The sequence below is a fragment of the Protopterus annectens genome, chromosome 6.part0 (genome assembly GCF_019279795.1).
Source record: "Protopterus annectens isolate FY-2018-M chromosome 6.part0, PAN1.0, whole genome shotgun sequence".
NCBI classification, from domain to species: domain Eukaryota; kingdom Metazoa; phylum Chordata; order Ceratodontiformes; family Protopteridae; genus Protopterus; species Protopterus annectens.
The window spans coordinates 626,221,991-626,238,731 of record NC_056737.1 but is presented as its reverse complement, the minus strand read 5'-3'; the positions used below and the strand labels follow the sequence as shown (position 1 = coordinate 626,238,731).

The window sequence follows — 16,741 nt, the reverse complement described above, 5'->3', positions numbered from 1 at the left end:
ATCATGCAACAAACACTTTCATACGGACACATCTTCCCCTAGTTGCAAACACACACACACACAAATACATATACACACACACACACACACACACGCACACACACGCACACACACACACACACACACACACACACACACACACACACACACACACACACACACACACACTGCATGCCTATTACAGCTGAGCATTCATTCCCTACCTGCCAGACACATTTAAGCCACTCACTCCAATACAAAAAATGCACACCACACACACTCCATGTCCTACCTGCACATACACATTACCTTTACTCACTCAGAGCACATAAAACCCACAGGCACTGCATGCTTTTGCACACACACACACACACACACACACACACACACACACACACACACACACATTTTACATCTTTTTTTCCTTACTTGTTCCTTCTTAAGACACTCCCTTCTTTCCTCACTATCTCATAGTAGGGACAAAAGACCTCAGTTTAACATCCATACTTGTTAAAACAGTTAAAGGCAATAGTGCTGCACTCCAAAAATGAGTGGTGATGGCAGTATAAAACTGATTGTATATATTATGCATTTATTTTATGCAAATATATGAACTTATAAAAACTGATGTGTGTGTGTGTGTGTGTGTCTGGGGTACCTCATATAACTTATCAGACTTCCTGAAATTATAGATAAACTCACTAAACTAGGTATAAATCCCTCTGTCACAAGATGGGTTGCCAACTGGCTTACTGACAGAACCCACACTGTGAAAGTAGCAGACTCCAAATCAGACTTCAGACCAGTGACTAGTGGAGTACCACAGGGTTCAGTCCTGGATACTTTCCTGTTTGATATCTACTTCTCTGAAGTACAGGCTAACACAGAAGGTCTTTGGCTAACTAAGTTCACAGATGACTACAAACCAGGAGCCATAATCGAAACTCCTAAAGATTTGGACATCCTACAAAAGGGCCTCACTGAAACAGATGCCTGGTGTCAAAGCCATGGCCTCAAGCTCAATGCCAAAAAGTGCATTGTCATCCCCTTTGGTAAAAATTCTGTACCCATGAACTACTACATAGGCGGTAGTCTACTTAACACCAAAAGTGTGATAAGAGACCTTGGGACACAGGTGGACATTAGTCTCTCCGTTGATAATCACATCGCCACAGTGGTCAGGAAATCCTTCTACGTGGCACACCTCATGACAAGAGGTTTCTCATCCAGAAAAAAAGAGGTCATTGTTCCCCTCTATTCAGCACTCATTAGACCCATTATAGAGTACAACGCCCCTTTTGGTATGTACCTCACAAGACATCTACAACAACTGGAAAGGCTACAGAAATACCTCACAAAGAGGATTACTGGCCTCAAACAGATGCCCTATGCAGACCGTCTCAAAAACTCCAGCTTTACCCCGTCGCATATCGCCTACTCAGAGGTGATCTCTGCCTAACATACTCCCCCTATGTCAAACCCAGAGCTGTTAGACATGTTCCACTTAAAGAAATCCCAATCCCTCCAGGCTACAGGCTCTAGGGACCTAAACCTTGTCACCACAATAAACAGAACATGCTGGAGGGATAGATTCCTGTCCCAGAGACTTCCCATACTTTGGAACAGACTACCTATCTATGTCAAACAGAGCTCCTCATTAGCACTCTTCAAGAAAAATCTTGATGATTGGATGGGAAATAGGAAATTCACCCCAGAGATCACTTCTGTGGCTCTGCTTGACAGGGGCACAGGAAAATAATTTTATTGGGTGGCGAAAGCCAGGGTACCTTTTTGTCTAGGCTTGTAGCCAATAGCCTAGTACCTACCTATGAACCTATGAACCTATGGAAGCAGGAGGCTGACAATCAGGTAAGGTCGAAGCACTGAGAAAAACATTCTCTAATGAATGAGATGTTTTAAGAGTTTCTATTAAACCATGAACTTTGATCCAAGGATTATCATTCCATTTCCTGGGGTGAATTCTTGTTTCCTTGACTTTTGTAATAAAAATTTTTTGAACAAAAACATTCTCTAATGCAGGTAAGACAGGAGGGATAGCAGCAGAGCTGGGCATCTGTAAGTGTAACAAATCATAATACATTTTCTCTGCCACAGAAACTTCATTCTGGTCCCACTGAATAGCATTTTTCATCTTAGATAAAGTGTCAGAAAAATAAATCTTTTCAGCAGGGACATCTGATGAAATAATTTCCACATAATCATAGAACGCTGAGAATAATATCTTGAATTACAGCTATCCTTATGCAATGTCTGCTCTTCTGACTGAAATTCCCTATCAGAAAGGGAAGGAACACTCTTCCTTTTTTCTTTCCCAGGGAAAGAGAGGGCAAAGAAAAAGCATTAATAAGTTCCTTGGCAAATAACAGTAAATCTGCCCTGTCCATAGAAATAGAACCAGGAGACTAAAAGTTTTTCTACTAAACACACTCACCCTGAAAACAGACTGACTAATAGTAGGCATACCAGTTTCAACTTCCACCTTCTTAAGTCAACCAAGTGAAGACCCTTCACCATCTCTTTCCCCTAGCACAGGCAGAAGTGTCTCTCCATTGTCCACCAAGGGCATTCATACAGCCACATTGGAAGTGGCTGTGACCTAGTCTTTGGTGGCTGAAAAAAATACACCAGGAGGATGAGTGAAAAAGAATGGTGATCTGAAGTGCAATAAGCAGTCACAACAGGGTCAGCCAACAGTGACTAAGGCAGAATAGGAGCTGGCCTAACACCCAAAGATTCTTTAACAACTTTCCTCATTTTGAATATAAGGGAAGGTACCACTACGGAGACTGGAGGTTGCTCCATGGGTAAGCTGAGGAAGACATGGAAAAAGGAGGGAACAGAACCTGGATCAGTCAGTAATGTGCAAGGTAGAGAACAAGTGGTAAGAGGTAAGTACTGAAGTAAGTAAGCCACTGACAGTTTCCCACAAGTACAGTATCCTGCCACAAACAGAAAACTTACAAAGCTTACAAATTCATGTAAAATTTTAGTGAAAAGAAAAACTTTTTTTTACAAAAAATTCACACAAGCATACACATAACTAGTTCCTTAAAAATAAAATGACAGACCACAAAATTTCAGTTACCCTGCTAAAATTCTTATTTTAGCAGGGAAAAAAGTACTGTTGTGTAAGATGAACTTACCATGACAGCAGATGTTCCATTGATCACTGCTTCAGTAGTCTTAGCTATATGGGTTATATCCTATGAAGGATACAACAGTTGGCCAGCTTCCAAAGTATCAAGGCACCCTCCACTCTCCCAAACTGTCAGGCAGCTCAAGTTGAACTGACTAAAAGACAACTTTGGGTCAAAGCCCTAGAGGGCTTTCCTGCCAGCAGAGAGAGGGAGACTGATACTTGAAAGGACAATGCTAGAAGTAACAAAAAATAAAAGTCCTCACCCTGGTATGAAAAAACACACCAAAACACAAAGGGGATAGAGGAATGGAGTAGCCACTGCAGCAGTGATCATTTGAACATCTGCCTTTACAGTAAGTCCAACTAACACATCTGTGCTATGTTCATCGTACTGCTGTAGTAACCTTAGCTATATAGGTAAATTCCATAGCTAACTATATTTGGGGGGTAGAAGGAGAATGGTCCAGGATCCCCTGGAGAATGATACTAGCAAAGCAGTATCTAGCTCTAGAGAAGGAATCCAGCTTATAGTGCTTTGTAAATCTATGTATAGAGGACCAAGTAGCAGCTTCTAGAATACTTCTAGAATCCAACCCTTTCCAAAAGCCATAGATGAAGCCAAGGCCCTGACAGTGTGGGTCTTGATCCTGCCTGGAATAAATTTGTTATGTTGAGTATAACAAAAGGTTACAGCCTTAGCCAACACAGGTTGTCCCTTCTTCTTACCTTCACAAGAAATAAGCAATTGAATTGAAGACCTGAAAGATTTGGTTCTGTAAAGATAGTACCTGAGATGTCTGTGGACATCCAAGGTATGGGGCATCCTTTCTCCCTCACTTTTAGGTTGAGGAAAGAAATTGGGAAGATGGATAGCTTAGCTTAAAGCAAACTCAGATATCACTTTGGGCATAACAGAAAGATTAGTTTGCAAAGAAACCCTGTCCCTATTAAAAATAAGACAGGGTTGACTCACCATAAGAGCTTATAACTCAGATACCCTTCTTGCATAGGTCAAAGCAACTGTTTTCCATGTTAAGAACTTCAAATCAGCTAGACTGGCTGGTTCAAATGGAGCAAGTGTTAGCTTCTCTAACACAAAATTAAGATGCCGAGGAGGGGCCACCGGTTTACTTGGAAGCTTGTTATGCAAAACCCCTTTCAAGAACATGTTGATATGAGACTGCCTTGAAAGAGGAGGATCTATGGGCAGACATGATGAAATAGATGATAAATTAACCTTGATAGAGGAATTAGAAAGGCAAAAGGATAGTAACTCACAGTAGAAAATTATACATAATAAATAATGATAGTAATTATTGTTATAGGCTTCTTTTAGTTCAGAAAATGTATATTCATTCATATTCTCTTGTTCTATCAGTGTCTCAAGTTAATATTGCTAATATTTTAAAAGTGTCTCTGATTGTCCCTGATTATTTCTGGATGTGTCCATTATTCTGTTGAGATCTGTCCCAGATTCACTGAGAGCCATGAATTTAATTGTGGGTAGTATATGGGCAAGGTTTGCTACTGTGTATCCAGGGGGATAGTTTTCTAAACTATCTCTAAACATTGCACCCCACCTGTGCATTAGAGTAGTTCTCAGAAATTTACAGTGATGGTGCACCTAGGCAGTCTTTACCACAACATTCTGATAAAGTGCATCAAGGTTTTGATTATTTCCATTTGTAACAGCCATTAACCCCCATTTTTTTAAGTACAGAGACTGGGGCAAATGAAATGATCTTTCTGTTGATTTCACTGCTGAAAAATATATTAAAATTGTCACCTCCAATAGAGAATAAGTGTAGCTCAAACAACAGTGTAGTAACTGGAGATTACAGAATACAAGATCTTGCATAATGACACCACTTGATACTCTGGACCCACATTTACACAAGGTCCAGTGCTGTACATGACAAACATTCATTACAATTTAGGGTGCCTTCTTTATTAAGCATAACACTATGTGTGTGTGGTACACTTCACACAATCAGAGGGGGGACCCAGTGACTGGTTCCTTGAATTTAGAGAACTTATGTGGCAACTAAGAGTTAATGCCACTACTAGCCCAGGTTTGAATGACATGGTGTCCCTCACCGGTTATTTAAAACTAAAAGCTGACTTTTTATTTTAATGAGGTGTACACTATGACCTTGTTTTTCATTTCTATGTAAGTTTTTATAGCACTGATACTAATTATTGCTTGTTCCAAGACATTTTGGGTTTTTTATTGTACATATTTTATTGTATTACTGTGGTGGTGGTGCTGCGGTAGCGTTGTCGCCTCACAGTTAGACGTCGCCCGTTCGATTCTCAGAGCGTCTTCTGTGTGGCGACATGCGTGAATGGGCGTTCCTTCGTTGAAGGTTGTGCGTTAGGCCTGGCAAGCCAGCACATAAAACTCTACTGCCAATCATTAGCGGACCGGAGTTCCGCTGTGGCGACCCCTAACCGGGAAAAGCCGAAAGACACATACATACATTGTACATATTTTATTGTACATATTGCTTGTTGCACAGATTTATACATATTATGCTCACATTTTCTCTAATAGCAGTAGATGGTTTAGTATTACATCTACCAGCTGGCATTTTTTGTAATTTAGTGTCAGGGTGCACATTTCCCACATATTTTTACAGTGGTACTAAGTAATGGCTTATTTTATTTTAGTTTATTGAAAAAGAAACAATTCAGAAAATAAGGGAGTCTATGTCTTTAAACATTTTTATGCTCAATTATTCATTTTATTCAGTCAATGACTTAATTGTTTTATGTATAAAAGGATGGTCTTGCTGACTGTTGAGTATTCTGAAGAAGTCAATCCTAATATTTGACGAAAGCGCTTAATAAATTTTATTTATTTTTGTATCCTGCTCCATTTTCGTGCTTTTTGTTATTTGGTGACAATCAGAGTATAGCTACAGACTGTATATTTTATTTATTTATTTATTTAGTTATTTATTTATTTGACATTTGTTTACCAGGAAAGTATGTCTGGATAAGTAGTACATTTTTAGCAGAGGCCCAGGGAGAAACGTTCCACATGACAGTAAATACATGCAGTTGTATACAGAGTAATAAAAAAAACACTGTGTATGTAGTATTACAAGGCACATTACAAATACATTGGATGTATACAGAGAGATAAGTGTATTTACATCCAGAACAATATGTAAGTAGAGTAACTTGTTTACATTTTGGCCTAAGAGTGGAAAGAAGGAATAATACAATGTGATTTGTTGATATATTAGTATGGTTGATCAGATAATACAGGATGAGGGAAAGTAAATAAGAGAGTCTATAGTTTATAGTGATTGTTGAGTTTATTAAAATGATGGAAGAAATATCATAGAGATGGGAAATAGTGTAGAAATGAGAGAAAGGTTGGAAAGAAAAGAATAGTAATGGTAGCATATGTTATGGGAAAGGGAAAGAAAGTGAGGAGAGATAAAACTGGAAAAGAAGAAGTTAAGTTAGCAGTACATAGGAAGTGAGAGTGGTAGCAGGAGTGAGTATGGGGGAGTGAGAGGGGATAGTAAAAGACAACCAGGGGATATGCAAGTGCAGCGCCATGGGGTGGTTAAGTATGACTTGAGAAGTTGTTTGAACTTGGTGAGACTGATGATAGTTATGATGTGTTGAAGGATGGGAGTAGAGGGAGTCCACATAGTTGTTGTTGGCTTTTGTGTTTTTTAGTAGAAATTTATTAGAGGATCTTATAGTTCTGTTGTTGGATTGGATTTGTAGAATATTTTGGAGACCCTTGGACTTTGTTGGGTTGGTATATTATGGAATGAGAGGCAATAAGTTGGGTGTAGGAAAGGAGATTTGGTAGCTCTAGCCAATTCATTTGGTGGAGGGCATTGCAGTGCTGGGTTCTATATGGGGAGTTGGCAGCAAATCTGGCAATCTTATTGTAGAAGGTTTCAAGCTTAGTTAGGTCTGTTTTCCTGAGTTTAGTGAGGATAGGAGAGGTGTATAATAGGATGGAAAGTAAATGGGTTCTAGCAATGGATTGTCTGGTGGAGTTAGTGAGGTATGGCATGACTGTATAAGGATCCAGCTTTTATATGGGTCTTTTTAACTACTGCTGCTAAGTGTTTGTTGAATTTTAAGCCATAGTTAATGGTTATTCCCAGGAGTTTTGTGTATTACCAGGTCAATTACAGTATTACTTGATGAGTAAACAAGGAAGCGAGATAAATAATCGTAGGAATTGTTGTTGGAGAAGATTATTAGTTTTGTTTTATTGGGCTCAATATGAGTTGATTGTCAGTGAGCCAGGATCCTATATCTGAGAAAGATTGTTGGGTTAGTTCCTGGAGTTGGGGGAGGGTGGGTGCAGCACAGATGATAGTGGAGTTATCTGTATATTGAATGATAGTAGCATGCTGGGTAGCACTGTGAAGTTTGTAAAGATAGTGAATAGAAGTGGACCTAGGATATATCCTTTTGGGACACCTTCTGTGATGGTAAGAGGGAGGAGAGGTCTGATTGCAATTTGACAACCTGTCGGTGATCTGATAGGTAGTTGTGGAACCATGAGAGGATTGTTTGATTTAGGTTTAGAAGTGAGAGTTCCTGAAGGAGTTTATGGTGAGCCACAGTGTCAAATGCCTTGGACATATCTAGGAAAATAGAGGCTACTAGTTGTCCGTCATTTTTAAGTTGGTTGATATTGTTGGTGAATGTCATGAGGACAGTTGTGGTACTATGTTGGGTATTAGTAAGGAGATTATTTTTGAGGAGATGATTCATGAGTCGTAGGTGTACACATTTTTCCAGGATTTTTGACGATGGTGAAAGTATTGCTATTGGCCTGTAGTTAGGGAGTTCTGTAGAGGTTCCGCCTTTATTCAGTGGGATGGTGTATGATATTTTCCATAGCATGTGCATGTATTGTTCTCTAATGGAATGGTTGATTAAGATAGAGACAGGGTATGCAATAGCTTCGGTGGCTAATTTCAGATATTCAGCTGGTAGTTTGCTTGCAGTGATAGATGTAGGTTTTAGTTTATTGAGCATTTGTGGTACTTATGCATTATCGCAACCAGATTTACGAAGACCCCTAATTCATTCTGTTAGTGCAAAAACAGGAATGTTAACCTGAAAAGGGGTGTATAAACCACTATGTAGTACTGGGTCATAGCAGGTATGAGGCAGCAAGAGGAATGATGGTGAAAATTTGTAGTCCTTTGCGGCGTAGCTCATGTGTTCTGTAAAATCCACAGAGGCAGACTGCTGTGCAAAGCTTGCATTCCTGATTACTGATCATAACTGTTTCCAGTGCATAGGGTTGTATGTATGCTACCATTTTAAAAGAAATGGGTTTTACTGTTTTTTAAAGCCAGTACAGCATTTTGCAAGTGCTGTGTCATACACTAGCAAGCAAATATCATTACAGGAAAAAGGCAGGGAGTGATGTCTGCAAACCGCTGCAAACAGAACTAAAATTTTAAATCAGCACTTCTGAGTTAAAAGTGAATTAATGTGCCTTCTCAGATACCAGACTGTAACAGGGATGTGTGACAACTCCTCAGATGCCTGCCATAGGAGATTTCAAAATGAAGTGGGTCACTTTTGGTTAACGAGCCATGTTCCCGACTCCTTGTCTTGCTGGGAAAGTGGTGACTTTCATGAGTTGTAATATTAACGAATACTGGCAAGCAGCAGTCAGGTGTATAGGTTGGCAGGGGGTGCTACCAGGGAAGAGGAATTTTGCTGTTATTCCTCTTCCTGTGTGAAAAATTATCTGACACAATAACACTTACAGAGTTTACACACCCCTTGATAGGTTAACATACATGGTTTCTTGAAAACATAACAAAGTGTGGATCTTTGTAAATCTGGTTGCGATAATACGTAATTACCGCATTTTTTTATGGTACTGGTTTGCACAAGCTCAAGAGAGAAGGCATTGGTGGATACTATATCTCTATAGGTGATGTTGAGGGTTTATTGTTGGTTTTATTTGCTAATGAGTATGGAGTTAATGAAGTATGTATTGAACTGGGTAGCTATGCTGTCAGTAGTATTTGCGGTAGTGGGGATTGGGGTAGTGGATTGTCTAGGATGTAATAGGTGATTTATTGCAGTACAGAATTTTTGTGGATTATTTTGGTGTTTTTGTTTTAAGGTTGGAGTGGTATTGTTTTTTGTTATTTATAATCTGCTTTTTGGTTTCATTTCTTAGCTTCCGGTAGTTATCAAGGCTGACTTGGCTTTTGTTGGCTTGGTGATCATTTTATAAGATGGGCAAAGAAAATCAGCCAAGCAGCTGCCTTATTTACGTATGCACAACATTAGGCAATAATGAAAAACACTAGACCATGCATTAGTTGCAGTTAGGAATGCAGAAGCTAGTATTGCGGATGTCACTAAAATGCAGGTATAACACATTCATGAAGCAGTTGTTGCCTCTATAATAAATTAAACTAAGTAAATTAACATTAGTTAAATTTAAGGTTATTTATCAAAGATGCACTATGGATATCCATTAGCCATCCCCACCCTTCCCCTTCATCTCAGGAATAAACTGCATAACTTACAGTCAGGCACATTCACCAATGCCAGCGGTTATGTATCGAGAATATTGATGTAATTGTCTTTAAAAGTTAATAGAAAAACTTGTTTTGCGGGAGTAATACATTTTCTGAGCAATAGGAAGTATGAAACTTTAAAGATTTGCATTATTTACTGACTGTAATCCCTGGTTATTTACTGGAAAAAACAAACATTTTATGAGGGACAGGAAAAAAAATGTGAGAAAAAGTCAGGGACCTTGCAACTGTACCTATGTTTTAGGAAAATCCCTAATTTTGTCTTGGAATGCAATTTTTTTTTCCTCTAAAAAGTGGACTTTTTTGTTAAAAGGTGATGGGTTACAGTCTATAAATAATGGTTGTAAGAAAATACTGGTAATCACATGTCCTCCCCCCCGGCCAAGTGATGTTAAAGACATGCAGGTAGGTGTGAGCGTGAATGGGTGTGCCTTCTTTGAAGGTTGAGCGTCGGGCTGGCAACTCGGCACTGTAAAAATCCACTTCCAATCATTAGCGGACCAGAGTTCCGCTGTGGTGACCCCTAACCGGGAAAAGCCAAAAGACTGCAATTACATAATTCTTTTCCATCCTTTTTTGTATCAACTTTCTAAATTAACAGGCCAGTATTTAACACTTGTACTATAGTTGGGGCTCCACCATCCCAATTATTTTTGTTTTGTTTTGTTTTGTCATTAATTCTTTAGGTAAAAAGTTGAGAGCTGTACATGGAGTTATCACTAAATGCATGTTATGTATGTTATTGTGCAAAGAAGCTGATAGCTGTGGCCAGGATGATATGCATCAGCTCCTAGATATTGCACAACTGTCATAATTTTCTGACAGCTACAGAAAAATACTGGTTCATAAGCTCATGGATGTTTATTAGGCTAATGACCACAAGGGACTTTTTAAGCCTAACCATGCATCCCAAATCTCTGACAAGTTCTGGTATCCTTGATAAGTGTAACCAGCGGCATGGGAGATGAGTCATTTTTAAGCAGGGTGCCTGTGTCCATTAGGGACATAGGTGCCAAACCAGGGATGAATTTTCGGAGATATTGTAGTTGAGGGCCTCACCAGTTCGTTTCGCGCAGAAGTGGGCGCGTCGCAAATTGAGTGACAACCCGTCTGCATATTTAATTTGCTCGTGCATACATGATATGAAAATATTAAATGTACACAAACGGTTAATACAGTATCGCCCAGGAAAGCTGTTCTTAGTAAAAGGTTCTGCCAATGATACTGAGGAAGAGTTGGCTGTGACACCTGCACGAAAAAAAAGAGTCCGTTTGGACATTAATTGGAACAGTGAACCATCGCATTCCAACTCTGACAAAGAGAGCTATAATGCTACACAGTAAAAAGCTTGATGGTATGTGTTTTGATGGTTTTGTTTCTTTGCTGATTATAGTATATATAATTAGTGCAATAAAACTTGTCAATTACAGATGTTGGTAAACAGTTTACGGTTATATTTACTGTCATATTACAATGTCAGTGCACTTTTTCTTCAGTTGTACATTCGGAGGGAATGCATATTCATGAATGACATATCAGGGGGTGGGTTTTAGACGGGGCTTGCTACTGCGCATCTGGTGAGGCCCTCAACTACAATATCGCCGAATTTTCTGTTCCCCATCCAATTGTCTAAGTTACACTTGAACTGCGTTAGGGAGGAACTTTGCTTCATATGGATGGGAAGCATGTTATAGAGATTTGGTAGTCTCTGGGATACATACCTGTCTCTCCAGCAGGTCCTATTTATATCAGAGGTAAGGTTTAAGTCTTTAGAATGGGTAATTATGGTTCTGTTTTTTGCAGATATGCATGAGGGCCATCAGAGTGGGGTCTAACAATGCCTTGTATGCCAGGCATAGCTCTCCCCTCAACAGCCTGTAGGAGACAGAATACAGGAACAGTGCCACGGCGATGTTTTACAATAGTACCCCCCCCCCCAATGTGCAGTAGCAAGGTCCACCCAAACCCCGCCTAAGTTATAGGGCAATGTCTTACCAGTTAACTCGTCTAACCAGTTAACACACAGAAAGCAAAAATTACTTTATTCCCTCACTTTTTTGCAGGGGGGAAGCCCCTCTGCACCCAAGGGGGAAGCCCCCCTTCACCCCCCACTACTTAAATATACCAAGTCCGAGATTGCACTACTTTAAGCAAAAGGGTATACTACGATTACACAATGAATATTGTTGATATCACTGGCAAATCTGCATGGTATGTCAATGTCAGTCATGCATCATTTGCATAGTACATCGCAGCCACTAGGCATGTCAGTCACACTGGCCACACCCATTCCTGCACAAAACGATGGGGGGAGCACTGTTGTAAAACATCGCTAGTGCCTTGAGGTGGTCTGCAAAGGACATGCTACTTATGCCCTGTATTCTTTTAGTGATGAACCTCTGATGGTCCAGTGTTTTTCATTATAGCCTAACATTTCTACTAGGTATATGTACTAAATCCTGCACTCAATGAAATTACTTATAAATAAATTAATGTACAGAATGAACAAGTCACAAATATGCATACTACCTTTACTCTGAGTAAAGACATTAAATAGAGGCCTGCAATTAAAACTCAGCCCATAAAATAAATATTTTCATATTATTCTCATACTAGTTTATAATACATAAGCACATTAAAAATCAAATGGTGTTCATAGTTTTGATTACCTGAGTTATTTGGTGCAGCTAGAAAATCTATCATGTGCTTTAACTTCTCGCCCAGAAATGTTCTCCTGCTTTCTCCCTCAAAAAATAACAAGAGTCACAGGCTTGGAGGATCAGAATTATGGCAGCAGCAACATTCCAATTAACTCAGTAGATCTATGCTGCTGTTTCCATGGTGAATATTAAATGTAAACATCTCTGGCTTTCACTGTTAGCTAAACATACAAAATGAGAGAAAATCAAGCAAAATGATTTCTAATAAACTGAAAGATGGATGGGTAAAACAATTACTCAGTCAGATAGAAAAAAGACATGTTTGTATAAATTCCATATGCCTGTAAGAGTATACAGTTTCATCCAATATGTTTCGGTCACAAATATTTTGAACACACTAATTTATATGACAGATGCAACCATTTCAAAGAACTGTAAATGATACTGCAGGACAGGGAGAAATGTTATCCAGTTCACAGGCATTAAATGGCAAACTTGTTCCAAGAATCTTAGCTAACCTGGAAGGAGCATAGCAACTCCTAATGCTGTAGGCTTTAATCCCTCACCAGTCACCTGTCATTTGGAAGTGCTGAATTCATGAGGTATTATCTTAGCTGCTAGACTGAAGTCTCACTTAAAATCTTTGCTAACAGCTTATGTGGACATTGAAGATCTAAAGCAATCAATAAAAAGGTATCTTTTGGGGATTACACCTAAAGTGCATCATTTTTGCAATGTGATTCTGGGTCATTTACAAAAAAATAATAATAAATAGGTCACCAGTGAACAAATTAATCAGGCTTGCAACAGGTCACAACGTGGAAACATTGGTAAAGCAAACGGCATCATTGTAAGTGGCCCTGACCAACATTTAGGGATAGTTACCAGTACTGGTACCACAGAGGTCAGTAGTGGGTTTAATGTATTGATATCCTCATTGTCCATGCTCAAGGATTGTTGAGAGATGTACAAACAGGAAATACAGTATTGAAGTGAACCACAGCCAGCGAGTATAGTAAGCTATTAGTAAAAAGACCTAATAGTAAAGCAACATCACTAACAAATAAGTATAAGCTTTTAGTGGAATCTTGCTAATGGATTTTCTGATATTTTCATACTGATTTATTTTATAGCTTTCTTTAAGCTTCCATTTTGTTGTAAAATGGCTAAAAGCTCCGCCATTATTTCAGGCCCTGATTGTAGGACAACATTGTTTGAGAGCAGTTTGGTTTGAAATTGCAACAAATTATGGTTAATGAATTTATTCACAGGTTACTTCTAAAGCAAAAAAAAAAAAAAAAAAAAAGAAACTTTTCAGGTTTCAAATAGGTCCAGCATCTTATCATTGAATGCAGTGTTGGACCTTTGGATCCTTGATCAAGTTTACTCCATTTTCACACACTAAATCTGTGTTATAGCCTTGTTACACTGCCATTACAGTTCATTTAGAGGTGTCTAGACTCTAGGAGACATCATATAGGTGGCACAGCAATATAACATAGCTCCAGCAGTTTGTAAGGCAGTCTGATTTTTAGGACGAAATCCAATGTTACCGTCTTTGCAAACGTTCAATTCACAAGCTAAACCCAAATGCCTGCTAAGAAGAATACAATAATTTTGTATGTTTTACTTCCCTTTTCAAGCAGGAAACAGCAAACAATAAATTTGCAACAAGTTTTCCAGCTCTTTGCTTCTCTTTGTACTTCTTTGATTACATGTGAATCAGTTGCTAATATTTCCATGTAGATATCATGGATGTTATTAACTATTCCTGCTACTTACGTATTATCGCACCCACATTTTAACGGTCACAAAATTGACATACCTCAATTGTTCCGAGTGCAGGAAACACTGAAAGGTGCTACACAAAGTCCTTATTGCTGAGGAAAAAGTTTGCATTACTTTCAGGAAGAGAGAAATTGTAAGAAATCCTCTTCTTGATTTGCGTGCATTACAGAAGCATGCTTTCATTGTCATGGCTGCTATCATGCTGACAAATGGAAAGTGTAAGCAGCGGTTTGAGGCTCCAATTTCTACAAAAGGTCTAACAGCAGCTTTGAAATTGTGTCCCTACCTTTTGTGGGTTACAGTTCACAGACGTGGGTTACAGTTCACAGACGTGATGTATTATTAAGAACACGCACAGCAGAAGAGATGAATGGGCCTAGGATGAGCTACAGTTGTTTCCTGCATTTCCCATGTAACGGTTTATGTTTTTTTTATTTTTTAACATGTCTGTGTCCCCAGTCCCTTGCACGCACCTAGGTACATGTTAATCTCTGCAGTGTCCCATTTCCTTCTCATGTTTTTAAAGTAGCCCTCGCAAACTCATTGGTATCTGACTCACCCTACACTCTTACTGTCAGTAAATAATGGCGTGCGTTCCTTTTCAGACCTCATCAGCCTGAAACACAGAACAGACTTCCACAAGGAAAGTGTGTGTAGTTTTTACTTTCCAAATGCATGCTCCTTCTCCAGCTGTGTATGATTTCTGATATGTTGCATTAAGTTCCTGCCATCTGAATAGTGCTCATCTTTGCTTGATTGAGGCAGTGAATGTGACAGGGAACACACGGCAAGAATGATGGCAGCTTTGGCAGCTGCTTGCAAGAACGGGCAAGGGCATTAGTGCTATATCATAAAGGAATACAGTGTGAAGCTGCTGACAGAAAGTAGCTGCCTCTGATTACAGTTTACTGTGTTCTTCAGACTTAAGCAGTGTAATCCGACAGTTGAAAAAACTTTGAACATCAATTATCAGTGTTACATGCACTGCTGTCATTTGCAGTATCCGCATTTTGCGGCCGATAAAATGTGGTTGCGATAATACGTATGTACCCTATTCTTAAATATTCTATGGATCTGAATTTAAATCCTAGAATAGACTGCAGAATAGACAACTAAGCTAATCACTTAACAACTATACCAAAACTCCAGGGTCAACCTGGAAACAGCACTCTATTATTTCTTAATGGGTTAAAAAATGAATGAATAAACAAATGCATCCATCTATACATACATTGACGTAGTGGGTATAATTGTTCAGTCCACCTATCCCAGTGTAAGACAAACACTAACCACTCTAAAACAAATCATTATTTGGTCTTTTAAACCTCTAATAACCAACTATGGCTTAGTCTTAGAAAATGTGTCAAGTTCCTGGATTAGCCTAGATATTCTGTGGTAGCTAAATCAGGCCCTTGAAATAGTATATATTAAGCAGAAAAATGTCAGTGGTTCAACAGGTAGCACACTCATCTTTGATGTTGGAAAATTAGAAGGATGTAGGTTCTATTCCCAGCCCAGGAGCAGTGCTATATACATAAGGCGGTGCTGCACGCCTAAGGGTGCCATCTTTAGATGAGAAGTTAAACCATCTGCCTGATCTGGTGGTAGCTCAGGTGGGAGTAAAAGATCCCATCTTATTGAAAAGTGTAGGGGAAGTTCCCTGATGCTGTGACCAATTTTCCCTTGTAAGTAAGAATAACACCTCAGGCCTTCCCTGAAAGGAGACCACTGAGCTAGTGGGACTAACCAGGTCAGCAAAAGGTAAATAAATAAGAGAGAGAGAGAGAGATTCTTGGATTTGTCTCCCTTATCTACTCCTCTGCAGTCTGCAGGTTATTGTGGCTTCATGTGTCTCTACAGTTAGATCAGCTATACTGTACAGCCAGTACAGTGTTTTTAGGCTGTGGACACTGACCTGATCCAACTTTCATGTACAAGACACAGTGGAGTAGCTAACAGTATTTCTGACTCTGGAGGTGAGTAACGGTGAGTGGCGGAGTAAAGAAATCAAGATTATTTGGATAGGGGCACCAGCCATAATTCCTAAGGGAATTAAGCAAGCAGAAAAGTACCCAGATCATGACTGTGTGGTTGATGAACTAATTAGGTGACCTTGACATTATCAATGGTTTGGACGAACATCTCCATCAGCTTTACAACTACATCTAGTATTTCATATCGTACCTTATCCTCTGTAACTACCTTACAGTGAGATATCTAAAACTGCAGTCGTAAAAATGTTGGCAGGGATGCTATTACTTAACTCTTAAGTTAAACCGCATGAGGTTGGCATATTGATTTGTGCTGTAGTACTTCCACTTATTTTCATGCCTCAAACTGCGTGCTATACCCGAGGTGAAATAATTACTATAGCTATTTACCTTGGATTTAATTCCATCTAAGCTGTCAACAGCTAAATGTTTGCATTTGTTGGGGAAAATAATGGCATGCATTGGAACAGCCACATGCATCTAGCTTAAGAGTGAATGAGATGTTGTTTTTTGTGTTTATTAGTTGAATGAGTGAGCTTTTTTGATTCCACATACACGCACAACTCGCTGATATTTGCAACTTTTTGGGGGTTTGGCACTCAT

General features: G+C 39.2%; 1 protein-coding gene across 1 annotated transcript in view; it reads right to left on the bottom strand.

Moving 5' to 3' along the window:
* The window catches only part of LOC122804069, a 152,754-nt gene extending 140,311 nt beyond the window's left edge, over nucleotides 1-12,443 (bottom strand). Inside the window, exon 1 of the mRNA XM_044073734.1 lies at nucleotides 12,369-12,443. Coding sequence (XP_043929669.1) covers nucleotides 12,369-12,402 — 34 coding nt within the window. The 5' untranslated portion in view covers nucleotides 12,403-12,443. The remainder of the gene's footprint in view (nucleotides 1-12,368) is intronic.
* Between the last annotated feature and the right edge of the window lie 4,298 nt (nucleotides 12,444-16,741).